This window comes from Ochotona princeps, chromosome 10 (assembly GCF_030435755.1).
Source record: "Ochotona princeps isolate mOchPri1 chromosome 10, mOchPri1.hap1, whole genome shotgun sequence".
Lineage (NCBI taxonomy): Eukaryota > Metazoa > Chordata > Mammalia > Lagomorpha > Ochotonidae > Ochotona > Ochotona princeps.
Window position 1 is genome coordinate 33,305,448 of NC_080841.1, and position 19,568 is coordinate 33,325,015.

General features: G+C 39.3%; 1 protein-coding gene and 1 long non-coding RNA gene across 2 annotated transcripts in view; one reads left to right on the forward strand and one right to left on the reverse strand.

The window, feature by feature from the left end:
• The window catches only part of LOC131481250 (uncharacterized), a 201,033-nt gene that overhangs the window by 116,297 nt on the left and 65,168 nt on the right, over nt 1-19,568 (forward strand). The gene's annotated exons all lie outside the window — the stretch shown is intronic.
• Nucleotides 11,015-19,568, reverse strand: part of ITGA8 (integrin subunit alpha 8) — a 170,343-nt gene continuing 161,789 nt past the window's right edge. Inside the window, exons 29-30 of the mRNA XM_058669292.1 lie at nt 14,992-15,114; nt 11,015-12,934 (exon numbers count right to left, since the gene is read on the reverse strand). Of these exons, the coding sequence (XP_058525275.1) occupies nt 12,848-12,934; nt 14,992-15,114 (210 nt within the window). The 3' untranslated portion in view covers nt 11,015-12,847. The remainder of the gene's footprint in view (nt 12,935-14,991; nt 15,115-19,568) is intronic.

Below are 19,568 nucleotides of genomic sequence, written 5' to 3' on the forward strand. Positions count from 1 at the left end.
TCACCCCACCCCTCCCCCCGCCCTCCCCCCATGATCCACTAAATTTTAGAGCAGGCTATCTCTTTCCCTTACTACCCTGATTACCTAGAGGGAGGGCAGACATGAGAAAAAACAGAGAACAGGGTTTGGCATCATGAAATAGTAGGTTAAGCTTCCATCTGCAGTAATCTTCTTGTGTCCTGGCTCTTCCCCTTTCCATCCAGCTCTTAGTTTATGTCCTGAGAAAGCAGCAGAGGCTGGCCCAAGGCCTTCAGTCCCTGCACCCACATGGGAGCACCGGAGGAAGCTCCTGGTTCCTTACTTCAGATAGGCTAAGCTCTGGCCATTATGATCATTTGGGGAGGGAATCATTGGATGGAAGATATCTTTGTGTGTCTCCTTCTCTCTGTAATTATGCCTTTCAAACAAGAATAAAATAAATCTTTAAAAAGAGAGAAAAACAGAGAGCATTAGAATTTATAAAATATAGCCACCATTTTTGAAAAGTATTTGGAGAAAAATAAGCTTCTATAGAAATGGATGGGTAAGTTAGTTTCACTTATTGATTAGCTTACTTATAGTTTCTCATTCGTGATGATGTTTAAACTCCCAGAAAGATGGGAATGTATTGTTTAATATTGCATATTCAGTGTCCAAATAGTAATACCTCTGAACAATGAAGAAATTCTGAGCCAACTGTAGGATTACCCAGAAATTTCAGGAGATGATTCAGCTTGTGTGTTTTGATGGCAAGATCATAGCCGCATGTTTTTCAGCTACCCATATATATCTCCAAGGAACCTATGATTATGTCAAGTTACATGTCAAGGGGAATGAACACATGACATGTTCAGGCTGTGTATGGAATTAGGTTACTAACTGGTGATCTTATTTATTTTTCAAAATTTTAGCTGTTTTGGAGGGGGGATTTTTTTTTTCTTAATTGAGAGGCAGAGACACAGACAGACAAATGGAGAAGACAGACCTTCTATCTGCTAGTTCACTCACCAAATGTCCCCAGTAGTTAAGGCTGGGTCAGGCAAGAACAGAAAGCTGGGAAAACAGTACCAGCCTCCCCTGTAGATAGCAGGGGCCCAGCTACTTAGATCATCATCTGCTGTCTCTCAGAGTCTGGATTAGCACGAGGCTGAAAGTTGAAATGAAGCTAGTCCTAAGATCCAAGGAACAAAGGTATTTTATGGAAGCTGGGAAAGGCAAAAAAACAACTTTCCTCACCATAGTCTTGATTATACTGTGCTTTTAGCTACTACTTTAGGTACTCCCTTTCTCAACCCTTTGTCCCTGGACTTTGAGTAAAATCAGTTTCCTCCTTCACATCAGATGTGCACATGTAATTCAGCTGTGGCCAACTGGAGCTATGTGTTTGTCTGGCCAGAGTCAAATAAGTTGGATATGCTTGAGTGTGTCCCATAAGCCAAAAAAATCCTTTGTGCATAAAATGGAAATTTTTTTCAATTCTATAACAAAACTTTTAGTGAGGAGGCATAGGTAAGTGGTAAAATAACTACATATCTATATTTGCACACATATCCTGACTCAGGATGCTTCAATTGATGAGTTTTCAACTTTATGATACTATAAAAATATGCAAACGCAGCCATTCTGGCTTTTTGATTTGTACATCATTCAGTAAATCACAGGAGATATGCAACATTTTATTATAAAATAGAATTTGTAGTAAGTGGTTAAGCATATGAGCATGTTTAAGTAGGCTTAGCTAAACTGTGATATTCAACACTTTTTTGTATTGTGATTTATGATATTTTCAACCGATGATGGATTTATTGGTATGTAATTCCAATCAAACATTGAGGAATATCTATGTATTATACATTGAATGCAATAGAGTCTTCAAAAAAACTCACAGAAAAATAGAAATAAAAGATAAGTTGATTTTGGAGCAAAAAGTTTTGAAATCCATGCATATTTTTTCATAATTCAAATTTTCCATGAACGTTTTGAAGACCCATTATAAATTTTCTTTACAGAGTGTTTTCAGCCATTCGCAGTCACTTTTTCATCTTCATTGAAGATGAATTGTAGAGGTTAGTGATCTAGAGTGTAAACATCAGACAGGAGGGTCCAGCATGGCACATCTTATGCCTGTGTCAATCAATGGTTAAGAATGTTATATAACTAAAGTTTTAATGATCTGTGGTTACTTAGACAATTTCTGTATGTGTATAAAACACCTTCTTTCCATTTGATTATTGCATATAGCCCTTGACTATATTTATGCTAAACTAGGGTCTTCTTGTTTTTTTACTTGTTGAGCTCTTTATTAAATGGAACACTAAGCCTTTGAATATAATGTAGATTAAATGTTATCTCAAAAACTAGAGAAGGAAGAAAGAAGAATAGTGTTATATTCCTAGAATTGTATTTATGAACTATGTTGAATCTGTTACGAACTGAGAAACTAAACTGAAAGTCACATAAAGAAGGAAATCACAGGAGAGACTAAGGAGGAACACTGAGCAAAAAGTGAATGTGGTGAAGAAACAGTGAAAGGAAAAGACTCATTCAAGGGGATGAAATGGCCAGCTGAGATGAATACTGTGTGAAACTGGGGGTGAGAAGTAAAAGGTGGCCATTGGCCTTGGCCTCAAGATTCCTGGAGGTCTGAAGCAGGCAATTCTGGGGGTGTAGGGTTGGGGTAAGTAGTGAGCTCTTGAGGAGACTTTTTGTCAAAAGAAAGACATGGAATGATAATTGAATCTTGAGACAATACAATCTGGTGCTTGGTATCCCATGGGTTCTGTATCAGTGGATTTAACCACCCATAAACCAAACGTATTTGAAAAGTTTCATCTGTACTGAATATGTTCACGTTTTATTTCTTGACATCATTCCCTAAACATTGCATTGACCTTGCATTAAATATTGTAAGCTAGAGGTGCATTAAGTAACATGGTGTGTGTGTGTGTGTGTGTGTGTGTGTGTGTGTGTGCATGCAATACCGTTTGCTATCCAAGAGGGTCCTGGGTCAGTCTCCCAGGGATATGGAGGGATGATTGCATTTTCCTGAAAGTGGGAGAAGTGTATGCACAGCTTCAAAATTCAAAGATCCTACTCTACTTTGAGGAAATGCCTCAGACATTGCTCCTTTGAACTTTGTAAATCCACTTCAGAAATGCTTCTTGGAATCAAACTTACTTGTAAATAAAATAACTTCTCTAAGTGATTCCCTTTCCTCAAGTCTAAAGAAGGGTTTAAAATATTCTGTTATTTGATTGTCCTTTAAGCAAGTTGGGACAATGATTTGTATGGTAGATCTTGTTTTAGCATAGATAAAATGTCATCTTATACATGATCCTCTGTGCCAAAACTATTTTGTTTTTCATTCTTCAAGTGATGTAGGTAGATGGAGAAGAACAGAAAGGGCAAACATTTATCTGGCTATTTTTAAAAAGAGGCTTATTATAGTTTTATTTGAAAGGCAGAGTTACAGAGAAAAGGAGAGACAGATTTTGCATCTGCTGGTTTGCTTTCCAAATGGTTGCAGTGCCTGGAGCTGAGCCAATCTGAAGCCAGAAGCCAGGAGCTTCTTCCAGGTCTCCCACTTGGATGCAGGAACCTAAACACTCAGGCCAGCTTTGCCATGCTATAAACAGGGAGTTTGATCAGAAATAGAGCAGCCAGGAATCGAACTTAGTTTCCATATGGGATGCCAGCATGGCAGGTAGAGGCTTAGCCTACTATGCTATATGCTGGGCTCTCTGGTGATTTTAACAAAAGTAGAAGGGTTTAGAGATCATTACCAGTGGGAACACACCCCTCATGTTAGCTATCATCCTTCCATGGCTTCTGCCTGGATGAGCAGAGCAGACATCAGAGATGAAGAGAGACGTGAAGACCTGCTCTCAAGCCAGTTGAAGGAGGAAATCCACAACATCTTGTTAAAAGCTCTGTCTGCTATTGAGCTACTGTACAAAATTCAGTTTCCCTAAGACCTTTTCTTTTGAGTTACTGGCATCTTCCTTGTCAATAAATTTAGTGCCCAAAGTGGTTTAAGAGCATAAAGAAACTTCTGCATTTCCAAATCTGCAAAAGTGCGTTTTATTCTTTCTTCTCCAGGAAAACTCAGAGCCGTTCCAAAGTGCATTCATTTGCAAGCTGAAGTGAAATGGCTGCCCCAGGGAAGCCTCCAGAACATCCTCCTAGCTGCTTCCTTGGGGTTGCGACTTAACTCTCTCCAGATGGAACCCGTCACTCCTTCTCCCGCCTCATAATTTTTGTCTTGAGTAAAACAACTCAAAGAGAGTTTTCTTTCCCCTCCTGTGAACTTTAAAGCAGGAGACGCTGGACGGCAACTGCAGTGGTGAACGCCTGGTGGCGTGTGGTGTCAGGCTCGCCCTGGGATGTCCATATAAGGACAGTGGCCTCTGCCTTAATGGAGATGGGTCAAAAGGACCAGACTTAAAATGTATGATAAGTCATATTCAAGGACAAGCTTGTGATGGGGCATATCTGTCCCATGGGAGCCATTTCAGGCCCGTGAAAACATTTGGTCAGGCCCTGTCAAGGCAACTACAGGAGAGACTCGAAATTCAATACATGTATAGCAGACTGATTTTTAAGTTGATACTTTTGTATGGCCAATAACTGGTATTATAAATACACAGATGGCCTTTGGCAGAAACAAAAAATGTTCCCACCCCCAAAAGCACAATTCCTGTATCCTGACACTCTCACAATAACATTAAGGATGAAACAGACAGAGACACCCTGGTGAGATGGGTTCATTCAGATGGGGATCCTTGGGTGGCTTCATGAACCACAAACTTAATGCCTGGGGAATAACTAGTTAGATGTGAGGAGCCTTCATATGCAGTACTCACTTATTTCCTGACTGATTGATGTACAATGTCGTACCATATGTCACATGCAGATACTTCATTGTACTGAAAGCACGACATATGTAGGCCATGAGAGACTTTTCCATTTTTGTATTGAAACCCTCTTCTGGTATTTATTAGGGAGAATTTTCTCATCACTGTCTCAAGACCCTGCCCATGAATATGGGGGTGAGGAAAGGGAGTCAGTCTCCTTCCCGTTCTCAGGTCACGCAGGCCCTTGTTACCGCTGGATTCTCTTGGCCCTGTTGCCTTGATGGGGTGCCACCACTTTCGCATCAATTATGGTGGTGCTGAGGCTTCAGGACATGTCACCCTCTCCACAATTTTTTTTACATTTTATTATTATTATTATTATCATTATCATTTTATGATTCAGTTCCATAGGCTCCTGGTATTTCCCTTATCCCAGCCCCAATACCCACCCCTCGCCTAGTTCTTCTATATCATTACTGAAGTATAGTTCTTCATACACAGTCATATGTCCATCATTGTGGGCATGGACAATGGCAGAGAGTCCAGCGTCCTATTGTCAAGATATAGTAAACAGTTTCATTGTAAGTCCATATTTGTCTGGAAGTAGAAATGCATACTGCATTGTATCCTCACACCTGGATGTTAGTCTCTGTTTCACAGCTACTGTACATCCCCTCAAATGGAAAGTCATAATATAAAATCAACACTAGAAAGAAAAATAGAAATTTACAATGCCATGAAGTTAAATAACATGTTACTAGATATGACAGTCTCCATTACACAGCTACTATACATCCCCTTAAATGAAAAGCCACAAAACAAAATCAAAATCAGGAAGAAAAAAGAAATTTTTTATTTAAAGATTTTTTTATTTTTAAAGATTTATTCATTTTTATTGGACAGATTTGCAAAGAGAAGGAGAAACAGAAAGATCTTCCATCTGCTGGCTCACTCCCCAAGTGGCTGCAATGGCTGGAGCTGAGCTGATCCAAAGCCAGGAGCCAGGAGCTTCTTCGTGGTCTCCCATGCAGGTGCAGGATCCCAAGGCTTTTGGCCATCCTTGACTGCTTTGCCAGGCCACGAGCAGGGAGCTGGGAAAGAAGTGGATCAGCTGGGACATGAACTAGTGCCCATATGGGATCCCAGCAGTTGCAAGGCGAGAATTTAATCACTAGGCTACCATGCTGAGACCCCATAATTCCTCTCTTACATGCCCATTTTTCTTTCTATCTTACACACAAATCTTGCTCATACACAAAATTTTCTTTTACACATACGCATGCCCACTCTCATGCTTTTACGTACTCTGTTACACGCAATTATCTTGAACGGTTTTATACAATCGGTTGCTTTTTCTCCTATACAGGCACAATTTTTTTATTTCCACATGTGCATTCTCTTTTGCATGCTCTCTTTTAAACACACACACACACACACACACACACACACACACAATCCCTCCCAATCCCCAGGGATAAATATAAAATTTCCAACACAGCATGACCTAAACACAGAAAGGTAAAGAAAACTACTTCATATTTCCCTTTTTTTCTATCCATCCCAAGTGAAATGCTCTCAGCAATAAGCAGCTTCTCATTATAAAACATCTAGCAAAGCCACATCATTAACTTCGCCTTTTGTGAAAAAAATTTATTTATTTGAAAGGCAGAGATGCCGAGAGAGAGAGAGAGAGAGAAAGAAGAGAGAGAGAGATGGGGAGATCCTCCATCTGTTTCTTTATTTCCCAGATGAAATGAAATGGGTCAGGTTGAAGCCAGGAGCTTCATCTGGGTTTTCCACATGGGTGGAAGGGTCCCAAGCACTTGGGTCATCTCCAGCTGCTTTTCCAAGAGCATTAAGATGAAGCTAGATCAGAAGTGGAGCAACAAGGATTTGAACTGGCACTCATATGGGAGACCAATGTCACAGTCTGTCTTTACTTACACTGCCACAGCACCTGATCCTTAACTTTCCTTCTCCCAGAAGTTAAGCCAGAAAGATCCTTGCTTTCTACTATAGGTCTCTGTCCTACATAGATGTAAATTAGGAGAGATGTGTTCTTCAAGTATAGTTATTACATCTTGATTTTTAATAATGGGTAGCAACTCAATATCGCATAAACTAAATTACACAGGAATTGAGATATATGCAGTTGGCAGAACTGTTAATGTAGTTAGGTTAGGGATTAAATTGTGATCATCTCATTAAACTCCTCAGCCTATCCTTACTTCATGTAGGCTTTGTCATCTTATGCTCATTTGTCAAGTTGTCTCATGCGTTAGCTACTTTTAAAAGAGGATGCTAGGAGTTGACTTGAGTTACCCACAAAAGACATGTTGAAGTTTTATCACCCCATATCTCAGGATATGATCCAATTTTCAAGACGATCTCTGCAGAATTAAGTCACTAGAGGAATGTTCAGGGAGGTTATACATCAACATGCCTGATGTTCTGATTAAAAGGGGGAACCATGAGCCACACAGAGGGGAGAAGGAAGATGTTAGAACTTGGAATGAGAATGCCATATGAAGAGGGTGTTGTGGTGTGATGTATCTACAGTTCAAGAAACCCCCAAGATTACCAAAAGCTGGGTGAAAAGTGTGGGAAGCATCCGCAGAGGAAGCAGGTACATGTTAACAAATTTTGAGTGTTTGGCCTCCAACATGGTGAGGCATTCCTGTTGTTTTAAGACACTCAGTTCCTGGTACTTTGTTGGAATTGACCTAGAAATGTAATAGAGTAGGAAATTAGAAATTTTAAAAATTATTATTTTACAAGTAAAAATTGTAAAGATTTATTTACCCTACAGTCAATCTAGTGGATGAAAGCTAGTATCTAAAATGACAAAATCAAGGAGGTCTGCTCTTATTGCTTTCAGAAAAAAAAATCCCACATGATGAATGAAGGGTTGGGCAATGTTCTGATGACTTACCATGCAGTGCACAAAGTAAGCAATGACACGGAAATGTTGACAACATTACTATCGTGTCGTATTGTGGCACCAGTAGAAGTTTAATTCAGGATTGTTGATTTTCCAGAGGCCCTAGTATCAGGCTACATTTCTATTTGGATTTTTGCCAATATTGATAAATAACAAGCAATCCACTCAAACTATTTCCAAGGCATGTGTCAGTCAGATGGTATTTTGGGGCTGGGGTGAGGAGAATTCAAACAAAAGTAGAGTTATACCTTATGCATGCTGGTCATTCTTTTTTGTTTCAAAGATATTTATTTGTTTGTTTATCTGAAAGCAGAGTGACACAGGGTGATAGGGTGTCAGGGAAGGAGCAAGGAAAGGAGAGAGAATGAATGAATGTTCCATCTATTGGTTCACTCCTTAAACGGCCTCAATAGCCAGGACTGGGTCAAGTTGAAACCAGAGATACCATGTAAAGGTGTTGTGTATTTCACAGAAGTGTGTAATATATTAGAGAATTTCTTCAGAGAAATCTGAAATACAAATTATTCCTGATCTCTACCCAAATTTGCCTAATGTATTCACTGAAATTTCAATTTTTGGAAACTATTGAGACAGTCAAACTTTGCCACATGAAACAGCAAAATGTGGCAAAGATATCAAGGGAACTTGTTGAGAATACTGAGCTCTCACTGTTTAGATACAAATATGGAGCACTTAACTCTTACATGATACATGGTAAGATTTCCTCTTCTTCCTCACCATGAATATGTACAGGCTTAACCAGCGACATTGACTTCAGACAGATCCTTACATATACGTGCACTAGGCAAAATGTGCCAAGTTGGTTGCTTTGATTTTCACCAAATAGCACTGAATCTTAGATGTAGTGTTTCACATTTTCTTCTGGTATACACAGGCACCTTTGGACCAACATAAATCTCTAGATATGTCTAAGTTTTGAAATGTAAATGACATACACCAGGAAGGGAAGGGTCCTGCCCACTACTTGCTCTAGGCTCCAGCAAAGCCCCAGACATGTGTTCTGCTCAGTGTAATTCCCACATGCTGGTAAGAGAAGAAGTAAGTATTTGGAGTCTAAGTGCACCTGCATTTGACTGACCTGTTATGTGAGGTTAGATACAGCATCTTCCACTTGTGGTATTATTTTGGCATCCAAAAGTTTTGAATTTTGGATTTTCAGGTTAGCAATGCTCAACCTGTGATGATATTATGTCAACATTGCAAGTAGGAAGATGTGAACAGGTTTGTGTGTTCTTTGGTGCTTAGCAGTGAAAGTGGATCACACAAGTGCATGTTCACTATGATTATTACTGTCTGCATATTTCTCATTCCTTCCTTCTGTCTAGAACGTTGCTTGATTACAGGAAATGCACACATGAACGGACATGATTTTTGCCCTCAACAAGGGTCAGTCACACAGGAGATAATCATGAAGTCAATGGGAAAGTGTAGTCATCTACAAAACACTGTTGGAGGACCCTGAGATGAACAAAGCTGTAAGTCTCCATAAACAAACTAAAATATGAATATGAACTATATTTAAAAGGTGATGTGAAGAAATTGGTTTTGTCATTAAAGGTGACATTAAAGAATTATCTTTTAAAAATATATTTGAGGAGAGACAGAGATAAGTAGAGATAGAGAAGGGGAGAGATAAGGAGAGAGAGAGGGGGGGGTCCTGTCACTTGCAAATGACTTAAGTTGTGAGTCTATAGCTCAAATCCAGGGCTCCCACATGGTTGATTAGAACTCAGCTACTTGAGCCATCACCTGCTGCTTTGTAGGGCACACATGGGCAGGAAATTGGAGTTAGAGTGGAGCTGTAACTCCAGCCTAGGCAGTCCAATATGGGCTGTAGGCATTCTGATGGGCGTCTTAACCACTAGTCCAAATTCCTACCCCTTAGCTCTTTGTTTAGATATAATGCACATGCTATAAAACCCACCCATCTAAAGCACGCAACTCAGTAAATTTTAGTGTACCTAGGGTTGTATAACCATTGCTACAATCTAAGTGAAGACACATTTTTACCATGCCAAGGAGTGTTTAAATTGTGCTCTTTCAGGTTTCTTCCCAAGTTAAACATTTTTACAATAAAAAATCAAGATATAAAACTGGAAAATTTTGATGTGTGTCCATTATGGGTCACCTCTGTGTTACACACAAAAAAGCCATAAATATGCTACTGTGTCTTTAATTTTTAATTTTATTAGTGACAAAGTAAATAGGCACATGGAAATCTTCACAGATATCTACACATGTATTTAAATAAAACAAGAATTGAATTCTAAGAGAAGGATTTTAATGGTAACTAGTACATGTTATTTATTTACTGTAGGAAAAAACTCCAAGTTTATAAAATTCAATTTCCCCATTCTTCCTGTGTCCTAAAAACCAGCTGCAAGAATTCAAACAGGGAATTCTTTGAAGGGAAATGCAGATAGACTGCAAAAGAAGCACAACCCTTGAGAATCACGAAAGCAATTGGCGGTGCTCTAACAAGAAGCAGAATGCTGCAGGGCCTCGTTGGCGTGGCCTCGGTGTGAGGGCTCCACGTGGCCCTGCTCTTCTCCCTTCATGCACTTGCTTCCAAATCCTAAGGCACGTGGGCCACTATGTGCATGCGTGTGACAGACCTCTGCAATGGCCCTCGGTAGCAATACCTGTGCTCATCAACAAGGTGACCAGTCTTGGTGGAGACTGAAGGAGTACCAAATTTCCTTAAAACCCTGATGCCTGGCTCCATTAAAGATTCCAGGCTGCCTCCTGGCATTTCTAATTTCTGCAAGGTGTCCATAGCAACTAGTTCTGCATAACTGTATGTGTATTTATCAGGAAGGCCTGTGATATCATTTGTTGTGGCCCTGCCAAGGCAGCAGGCTAGATTTTAAGTTGCTAGGGTTTTGTGTGTGTGTGTGTGTGTGTGTGTGTGTGTGTGGTGTTTTTCTTTTCTTTTCTTTTCTTTCTTTTTTTTTTTTTTTTTTTGTGGCCTGTAGAGGATGTTGGGAATATCCAGATGGTCCTTGGCAAAGGAAAGCTTTCCTATCCATGATAGCCAGAAGAGTTCTACATTCTTTAGCAAATGTTATCTTAAAGGCAAGGAGTCCATTGTCTTGGGGAGGGGGACTCTTATGACTCAAGATCCCAAGGTGCTAATCTTTCTGTTGGTCAGGGTCAGGCACAAGAATGAAAGCCCTGACTCAGGTAGAAAGAACTGCAGATGGCCTCCTACTCTTAGAGCTACCCAGCGCACTAATAGTGCTAACAGTGGGGACTCCAGTGGCCAATGTGGGATCCTCCTACATTCTGAGGCAAGTACCTATGGCTCAGCCTTTGTGAGTTAGACAGACGGGGCTCCTCCCAGACAGGGTTTAGTTTCCAGGCAGGGAGAACATGCCCTGGCAACAGCATTTTCTGCCAGGTGCCTTTTGTTTGCTTCCCAGTGAAGTTCTGCAGCTTGGAGCCATTTGGCTTCCCTCCAGGTTAAGGCTGGCATAAAATTTAGTGTCCATGAGTTCAGTTCATCCTTCAAATAATGTGGCATTGTTAATATTGGGACACTAATTTTTCCAACTGCTATGTAAACTTGTAAGATTTTGTTCAGCTTTTTCTACCATACTTGCTAATCAAGATATCAATTAAAAATAATTAGTGCTAGTGTAAACATGTCCCAGATACATAGGTTTATAAAATATTGCACATAAAAATTTGTTCAGCATTTCTTCTTCATAGCTATTTTCCATTATTATAAAAAGGATACAAAATTGTGCAGACTATGAACTTAACAATTTTACTTCAAAATGATAATACTATACATGAATATGTTTATTTACAAGAATTCTTAAACATCAGTTCTCTTTGATGGCTAAATTCCAGAGGATTAGAAAAAGGCTTAAATAAAAGAATATTCTCCAGAGTTATGCACTATAAACATGAAATGTAAAAATAAGCACTGTGTTGGAATAAGAAATTTTAAGGAAATACTTAAGAACCAATTTTCTAGAGTTGCCTCACACCTGCATAGCTTCACACTTCCATCCTAATTATGCTCAATAAGTAGAATGTATAGCTTGGAAATTGTTTACTTAATCTCAAGCTAAATATTGATATTGCTTCTTATGAGTATTGAAAAATAATCTTTATCCATATTGTTAAGTTGCTTTTTAATACTAATCACCTCAAGACATTTTTCCTTTTAAATACCATAAAGTGTGGAGAGTATCTTGACATTCATGTGTTAACCAAGTCAATGAGGAGACATTTATGTATATACAAGGAAATATGTAAATATCATGCTTTTCAAAGCTGGTTAAAGCAGATGTGAGTTCCCGAATAACATGACTATCAGTGATTTCAGGTAGAAAGTAGCAATATTGATTTGCTTTCCCTTAACACTGTCTCTGATTCTGTGAGAGTAATCTGCACACAGTGGTGATCTGAGGAGGAAATTCAGTGAAAATGAACTAACCAAATTTCAATTTCCAGATCCTCCAAATGATCAGATACTCAACCTAGAGGGATGGAAAATAAATAAATACATGTTTATCCTCACTTATGAGAGTATCTTTGTGGTTTCCAAAGTACTTTCACAGTACCAATGACATAGGGCCTGTCTCCCTGAGCCACAGTGTCATCAGAAACACTCCTCGTCCACAGGGAGGTGTCACTTATTCCGTTTGATACAGTAGTGTTGGACAGTTTGGTCTGAGTTCACCTTCTCAGGTCTATGATCATTCTGACATTTCATCTTTGCAACTTCAGTTGGATTTTCCAGACAGCCACCTGAGGCCCCACACCCATTTCAAAGTGTCTGCCAAATATAGAGTGACTGGAGCAAAAGAAGTCGTGCACAACTGCTGATTACTTGCACAGTATTGGCCTTTCTTTTCTCAAAATGTTCCCAGGGCCTGTGACAGTTTCTCCAAAGCATTTTGTGGATGAAGTGATGATTTCAGGGGTCTTTCCATATCTGAGGTCACAGGCAGGTACAGGAAAACCTTTATTTGAACTCCGATGTTCTTTCTCATCTTTGCACAGGACCAGTGTCCATGTCCTTTGACCTTTGTTTTTCTTGTCACGCCTCTGGGGTCTTGTTGCTTGTCAGCTGTTCACGGTCGGTCATATCATCCTGGGGAGGTCTTGATCTGTCAAAGAAGCCACACTGAAAAACAGATGAAAGGGCTGTGAAATGGAGCCTTCTGGGGGACTTCATGCAGAACACATCTGAAGCAACATGCGCTTCATCTAATCTGTAAGGAGCTGGCAGCTCTGTGGAAGCAACCCGCCCAGTCCTCTCAATGAGGAGGCAACAGCAGCGTGTTGTCTGCCTGTACAACGCAAGCACTGTACAGGATCAGCTGGGCACAGGCAGTGGACTTGCACGCTCCTCCTGCCATGAGGTGGACATGGTACAATGTGCCTGTTTCCACCAAACTCCTCCAGACCTGGAATACTTTTCTGGGATCACAGCAGTGTGTCTCAAGGATTCCTACTGAGCTTCCCTCCTTGTCTGGAAACCAATAGCAATGCTAGCTGCTGAGCAGGAAAGGGATGTTACCTCCTGACATGTTGTTGGCTACCTTGGAATGAGAAATGGAGAGATGGCTGCACGTAGCCCCTACACTTGGTGGAACATGCAGCGTATTTAGGACAATTTCATTTGCTGGCTCACTTCCAGGCATCAGGCAGACAGAGATATCTTGTTGACTTTGCAAAGATTAACCAGCAGCTCAGGGAGGAGGGCACATTTCTATTTATATTTTGCCAAAGAGAATGTAGTTTTTTTCCTAGAAATCTTGCATCTCAATTATGTTTATTGTTTCTCAGGTTTGAAGCCCTGGGTTTGGCTTATGACTATCAAGCGATCTTTGTGTGGTAATCTGTAATTTGGTACAAATGATTCCATCTTATGTTCACTGGAAGAATAACAGTTACTATAAATAGTACAGCAATACAAAAATCCATTTCTAAGGGTATGTCAAATACTGATTGGGTTTAGCATGTCAAAGCAGACAAATAAAGGAATAAACCCTGAAGATGATGATCATAAAAACTATTCTTTAACTCAAAGCTATGGTTTTCTAAGTTTATAGGTCCATTAAGCATGACGTAGATTATTTTAAATTAAAAAACACAAATTGATTCAAAAAAGAGAGAACTCCACCCATTTTTTTAAATCTGTAAGTGTTCTCAATGGCTGGAATTGGGGCAGGCCTAGGCCAGGAATGAGGTACATAATCTAGATTTCCCACTTGAGTGGCAAGAACCCAATGATTTGAACCCATCCCTTTTCTCCCCACCTCCTTGCCCCCTCCGCTCCCCATTTCTGCATTGGGGAGAATTTGGAGTCAGAAGCCAGAACTTGGAATTGAATCCAGAGACTGTAACATGGGATGCAGGTGTCTTTAATTACTAAACTCAATGCCTGCTCCTATGTATTATTTTAAAATGACAATAGTGGGTAGCTAATGTGAGTAGGTTAATTTCTCTTAGAGGCCTAAGATTGTGACACTGGAGTGTGGAAGAATCTGGCAAACTTGGCAGTTGTACAGATTTTTGCGACAGAAATTAATCTTCATTGTAGAATTTTAGAACAAATATCAGTAATAATTGACTCAAGAGGAAAAAATTGACTAGGGTAAATTAGAGTGAATTAGAGCTTCTTAATGCAAAAGGACAAGTGACAAGATTAAGAAACAAGTGCAGTCATTTTTTAACATGCATGATCAGTTTGGTCTGATTGATGGTTAGAATAAAAAAAACAGAATTGACCTTTATTAATTGCATTTATCCAGTATTTACAATGACTGATCTCTAGGGATTGATGATAAGCTCATGTCAACAGAAAAAGCTTAAGACCTGGGTTAACTGAACAAGAAAAAGCAGACTTCATAACATCATCACTCCAAGCAGATTGGAAAGAGGATCACAGGTCTTAGTTAAGAAAGTCTAACTGTATTTATTCACAAGATCTCCTACCCATTTTTTGAAAAGAAAAGATGAAAGCAATATTAAAAACTCTGTCTTCTTACATGTCAGCTACATAAGCATATTACGTATGTCAAAGCAAATAAGATACTATTTTCTCTTTATGTCCTGTGACTGTTCAAAAATACTAAATCCTGCCTCCAGCATTGTCATTTTAAACCCCTCAGATGTACTTCTAAATCCCCTTATTGGTTATTTCAGTTCAAAAGGAAATAAATTAAATCAACTTACCTTCCATAAGGCTAAGGTTAAAATAGCCAGAACCAACAATCCAAGAAGTATTGCTAGTATTATTACCCAGAGTGGGATTGAGAATGAAACATTTGGAGTTGCCCAAATAACTGATGTCTTAATCTGAAATGGAAAATAAAGCAAATGAGCTCTAATTTGTAAACTGTTTAATGAAATGAAGCAGTCATTACCAGTATAATGCTTGGGATAATTCTGAACGGACCAACATAATAATCGAAATTGTCCTGAAGGAGAGTTAAGAGGTTATAATATTTGACTGTGAGTTTTTAAAAACTAGCACATTCCCAGGCCTGCACAATGGTCAATGTCATATGACTGACACCTGTTTGGTGGGTGCTCATAACCACAGAAACTCCAAGATAGGAATGAGGTGAGCCAAGAACCAATAACATGCTTAGGAGGTGTCTTAAGTTGGGCTGCACATTAATTTTTAAAGTTTTACTAATTTATTTGAAAGTCAAAGTTATACACACACACACACACACAGAGCAAGAGAGAGGGACAGAGATATCTTTCAATTTTCCATCTGCTTGATCACTCCCTAGGTGGCCACAAAAATGGGCTGGACCAAGCCAATGCCAGGGGTCAGGAGCTTCTTCCAGGTCTCCCATATGGGTGTCAGGGACCCATGCACTTAGCCATCTTCTGTTTTTTCCAGGCCAATAGCAGGGAGCTGGATTGGAAGTGGGGCAGCTGGGACATGAACTTATACCTATATGGGTTGACAGCATTGCAGTTTTACCTACTACTCCATAATGCCAGCTCCTGGGCTGAACTTTTTATGGCAACAGTGTCCACGATGAGACCCACACGAGCCTGCTAAAATATTGGCCACACCTTCAAGTGATGGCACAAGAACTGCCCAGCTATTTCCTAACTGGTTGAGAGACCATCAATGGGAAACATCTTCACAGGTTCTTGCCCAGACAAGGAGGGGTCAGGGAACACTTAAAATCCCAAGACCCTTCCAAAAACGTTGGGTGTCTTTCCCTCTCTCCTTTTAAGAGGTCACCCATCTCCTGGCTCTCTCCTGTGAGGTGCTTTCTCTTTCCCTCTTTTTCTATGTTCACTTGGTCATTTCATAAATAAAAGTTCTCTGTCTGCAGCCAAATCCCAGCTTTTTATTTTTATACTGAGATGAGCGAAGAATCCACTGGGCTTTTCTTGTAACAAACCAAGGGACTCTATAAAATACCAAGTCTGAACACATGTGGCCATAGAACTCAATGAACTTCATTGAGAGGTGAGCTTATGAACAACTTTGAACTGCTGGATATGACCGTGAGAAATCCCTCTCATTTTACAGATGAGAAAATGAAGTCTCAGAGGAACTAAACAGTTCACACCACTGATTAGTGTTAGCAAGAAGTCTAAGTACAGATTCTGTGCTTTATTGAGGAAGGGCAGCTGAGATCATTAAGTTAGCCATCCTTCATTTTCTATAATTGTAGAGTCCGTTAGCAGGGACTTAAATTATCTTGCTGTGTTGGATATGCTTTCAGTCCTAAATCCAATTTTCAGATGCTAAATTAAAGCAAGTACCCAAAGACTGCAGCACAGCTCATTCCTCAGTATTGTAAGACAGCTTGGGAGAAAAGACTTTCCCTACACACTGCACACTTGTGGTCTCTGGAGCACCCCAGCTCCCCATCCCATGTGATAGAAGAAGTACTTCTATTGCTCACATATTTATGGGGTGCTGTCTTTGGAAGTCCAGACAGCAAGGGAGCTGCAGACCCCTGTGAAAACCAATAACTCAGTCATGCTGTTAAACCCTTTTGTCAAAGAAAAGAGCAATGAAAGTATGTTGGAATCCAGACAAGATTCATCATGGCAGGCAAATCTAGTTAAAACTAGATAGTAGTCATCATTCCCTCCACCACCAAGCTGGTCTAGGTGTTACTCATTTTAAGTGTGTTGCTTAAAAAAATCACGATTGCCATCCAGCAGCACACTCAAGAACTCCATGGTATGATTTGACCACCATTCCATAGGAGAGGATAGAATCCCAGAACTGTGCTTGCCAGGGAATGTTGGTATATACTTGAAATGTATTTTGCATGTGCTTGGTGTATAGCATGTAATTTTCATGGTACTGGCACATTGCTTACACACAGCTCTCATATACTTAGCATGTAGTTGGCATCTGAATCAACACACTTATATTCTACTTGACATGTAATTGGCATATGACTAACATGTCCTTAATACATATTTTGTATAACATGCAGATCATATGTGAATGGCATTGCTGGGTGTGTGGGCCACACATGATTGGCACATGCTTAGCATGTATTTCACATGTGATTGGTATTATCAAGCAATTTGAGTGATTAACATGCAGTTGTGACACTTGTCACATGTAGTAGCAATTGATTTTCATGGGCCTCACATACAGCAGGCATGTGTCTGGCATGTGCTTAAGATGAAGTTGGCATTCACTTACCATAAAGTTGACATGCATTTCACAAATAGTTGATATGTAATTGACTTGCAATGAAAATTGCTAGTTGCCAAATTTAAAAGAATGAAAATCAGGGGACATGCATTTTATTTGATTAACCCTAAACACCAACTATTATCTATTAATGATACAGCTGTTATAATTTCAACATTCAGTTATCTGTTTCTAACAGATCATTGTTTGTTACTGATAAAAGAGATGATTATATTTGAACTCACATGCTGATTCATGAGTCTAGGAGAGGTGGGATGGATAGTGTTTGAATAACAAAATAGTGCAAGCTGGATGTGGTTCATTTACAAATCTGTAAATATGACAAGTCTATAAATATGAGATGTTAATGGGGAAGCAGGGTGATTAGCTATATGGAAATATTTTGGGTTACAATGTCATAATTTAAATTTAAAACTATTCTGAAGTAAAATATTTAAAAGATAAGGATCACTTCAACATTTAATTGCTGTTTTCTGTGGTTAAAGTGAAATGCAATCCCATGAAAACAATGACTCTGGTCAATGAGAAAAGCAGCTTCTAGGAGGGGGCTTCAACATTTGTGGGAAAAATAAATGAAGTGAGAAGATAAACCAAACATTTCATGAAGCTTGTGAAAATCCTTCGTGGTTCTTTGTGTTTTCAGTTTGCCTCTAAGTGAATTAAAATGAAATCAAGCAACAAGTCCATTCTGTAGTGATATCTGCCACATTTCAGAATCTTGATAGTTACGTCTGAGTAGCAGCTACCATGCCTGATTCTGCATCTCCAGAGTAGGGAGAGTAGCTGGAGTGGATGAGCTTCTTGTTCTAAGTGCCTGTCATTGAAAGGTGGTCCCAAGACAGAGCATGGGGTGTATTTAACACAACAGTGAACTCTCAGAATGCAGGCTTGTGATGAGATATTTCAGCTGCTTTAAGAAAGACGAGAAATGGGAGTAGCTAACGTGCTTAAAGCTTAAGGAGAAAATTCCAATTGTGTGCCAACTAATCAACAAACTTTTAATACATTTTTGTTTATTTTTAACTTGGAGCCTTTTAAAGCAATAGCATAACATTTTAACAATTCACTTATTATGCTTATCTGCAATTTTAGGAAGTAGGAACCATAAATTGTAAGCAGTTTAGACTCTCTTAAAGTGATCCTAAGTAGGGAACATTTAATCTTACCTTCATTAGGTTGTAAATCTTTTTGTTCTTTGTGAAGGTGGAAAGACCATAAATAAGCCTTTAATATTGCCTATATTTTATCATTGACATTTATGCTATGTTTTCATATATATTTTGACAAAAAAATACCAAGGTGGAAGGAGAGGGCTCTGTTGTATTTACAGCTGTAATTAATGCTGACAGCTGTATTTATGTATCACAAAATCTTGTGTAAACATACTTCAGTGGGGTCAGAAGAGTGTTTTAAATAAATTCATGAAGACACTCTACCCACTGTGCCATTTGGAACAAAATAATAACATAAAGTGGGCCAGCTGAGCATCCGTGTCACTATTTAAATGACCCTATGGCAAAAGCAGTCCTCACTGCAAACAATTGGTGAATGTAAGAAGTCCATTTTCAGGTGCTATGTTCTGCTAACAATTCTGAAAATCAAATGTATTAACTGTTTAGGGATGAGCCTTAAAATCAGGAGTTTCATATAATCTAATAACTGCTTTTGAAAATGCTGTAAATCGTGGAACTGGACTTTGGTTGCATGACATGCAAATGCCCACAGTTACCAGTGAACTGAAACAATGTCCAAGTAATTGAAGGATTTTGTTCAGTCACACAAAAAGGATTCTGTGTGTAGTCACAAATTTGGAATTACACAGCCTTTCCCTCACCTCTGTACAGGACAGCTGTCATACCACATGAGGAATTCATTTGTTACAAACACAGCTAAGTTCTGTACCTCAGTGTTAACATATGCCTTGTTAGAGTCATAAACCAGTTTGGACTATCCTAAAACTCGCCAAGTTCAGTAAAAATTATGCTTCAACACTATAAACTGCTAAATACAAAAATGAAAATAGACAAGAGACACCTGAATAGTACCCTATAGCCATTTTAAGGTATATAGCAGCTGGTTGTGTATAGATTAAAATAGA